The sequence below is a fragment of the Emiliania huxleyi genome (assembly GCF_000372725.1).
Source record: "Emiliania huxleyi CCMP1516 unplaced genomic scaffold EMIHUscaffold_368, whole genome shotgun sequence".
NCBI classification, from domain to species: domain Eukaryota; phylum Haptophyta; order Isochrysidales; family Noelaerhabdaceae; genus Emiliania; species Emiliania huxleyi.
In genome coordinates this window covers 104,589-105,185 of record NW_005199211.1, presented here as the reverse complement: position 1 = coordinate 105,185, position 597 = coordinate 104,589, and the positions used below count along the sequence as shown (strand labels likewise).

The 597-nt window shown below is 60.0% G+C and overlaps 1 protein-coding gene across 1 annotated transcript in view; it reads right to left on the bottom strand.

Moving 5' to 3' along the window:
• Window positions 1-329: 329 nt before the first annotated feature.
• Window positions 330-597, bottom strand: part of EMIHUDRAFT_242790 (hypothetical protein) — a gene marked incomplete at both ends in the record, with an annotated part of 3,418 nt that continues 3,150 nt past the window's right edge. Inside the window, one exon of the mRNA XM_005772049.1 lies at window positions 330-564. Within this exon, the coding sequence (XP_005772106.1) occupies window positions 330-564 (235 nt within the window). The remainder of the gene's footprint in view (window positions 565-597) is intronic.

The following is a 597-nucleotide window of genomic DNA, read 5'->3' as shown; positions in this document are numbered from 1 at the left end:
GCTAGCTCAAAACAATGTTGCCCTAGGGGTCAGGGCTCTCTTGCCCGTAGCCCGATCCCGATCATCTGGCCCGCTGGGTGCGCTTCTTAGCTCCCCGGCCCTGGATGTGAGGCTACTGACTGCACTCCAAGTGCTCCAAGTTCTCGTGTGTGCCAAGGAGTTCCACCTCCTTTCTCCGCTCTGTAAAATCCCCCCCCTGGCCCCTGCCCCGTGGCGTGCTCGCTTGTGCCCCGCGCGTCGAATGTGCCACCTGCACCACCCCCGGAGTTCATTTTAATGACAATCTCTCTTATTGCGAGAGTAGTGTTCCATGTTTTACAAACAATCTCTCAACCCCATGATTTTACTCTATCCCAATAACTGGCGTTGTGCTTGAAGCCTGCGCCGCGGCCTTCCTCGAACGAGAAGCCTCCGATGTGGCACTCGCTGGGCGTGTATCCCGCCGCCTTCGCCTCGCTGCAGGAGTAGCCGGTGGTCTTCAGCCCGCTCACGAGCCCGCCAGCCTTAAGTTCCGCCGCCGAGAGGAGCTTCCGAATGTTGGTGCCCGTGAAGTTGCATTCGCCGCTGAAGCGAGCGCCACGCCAGCTGCTGCAGGCG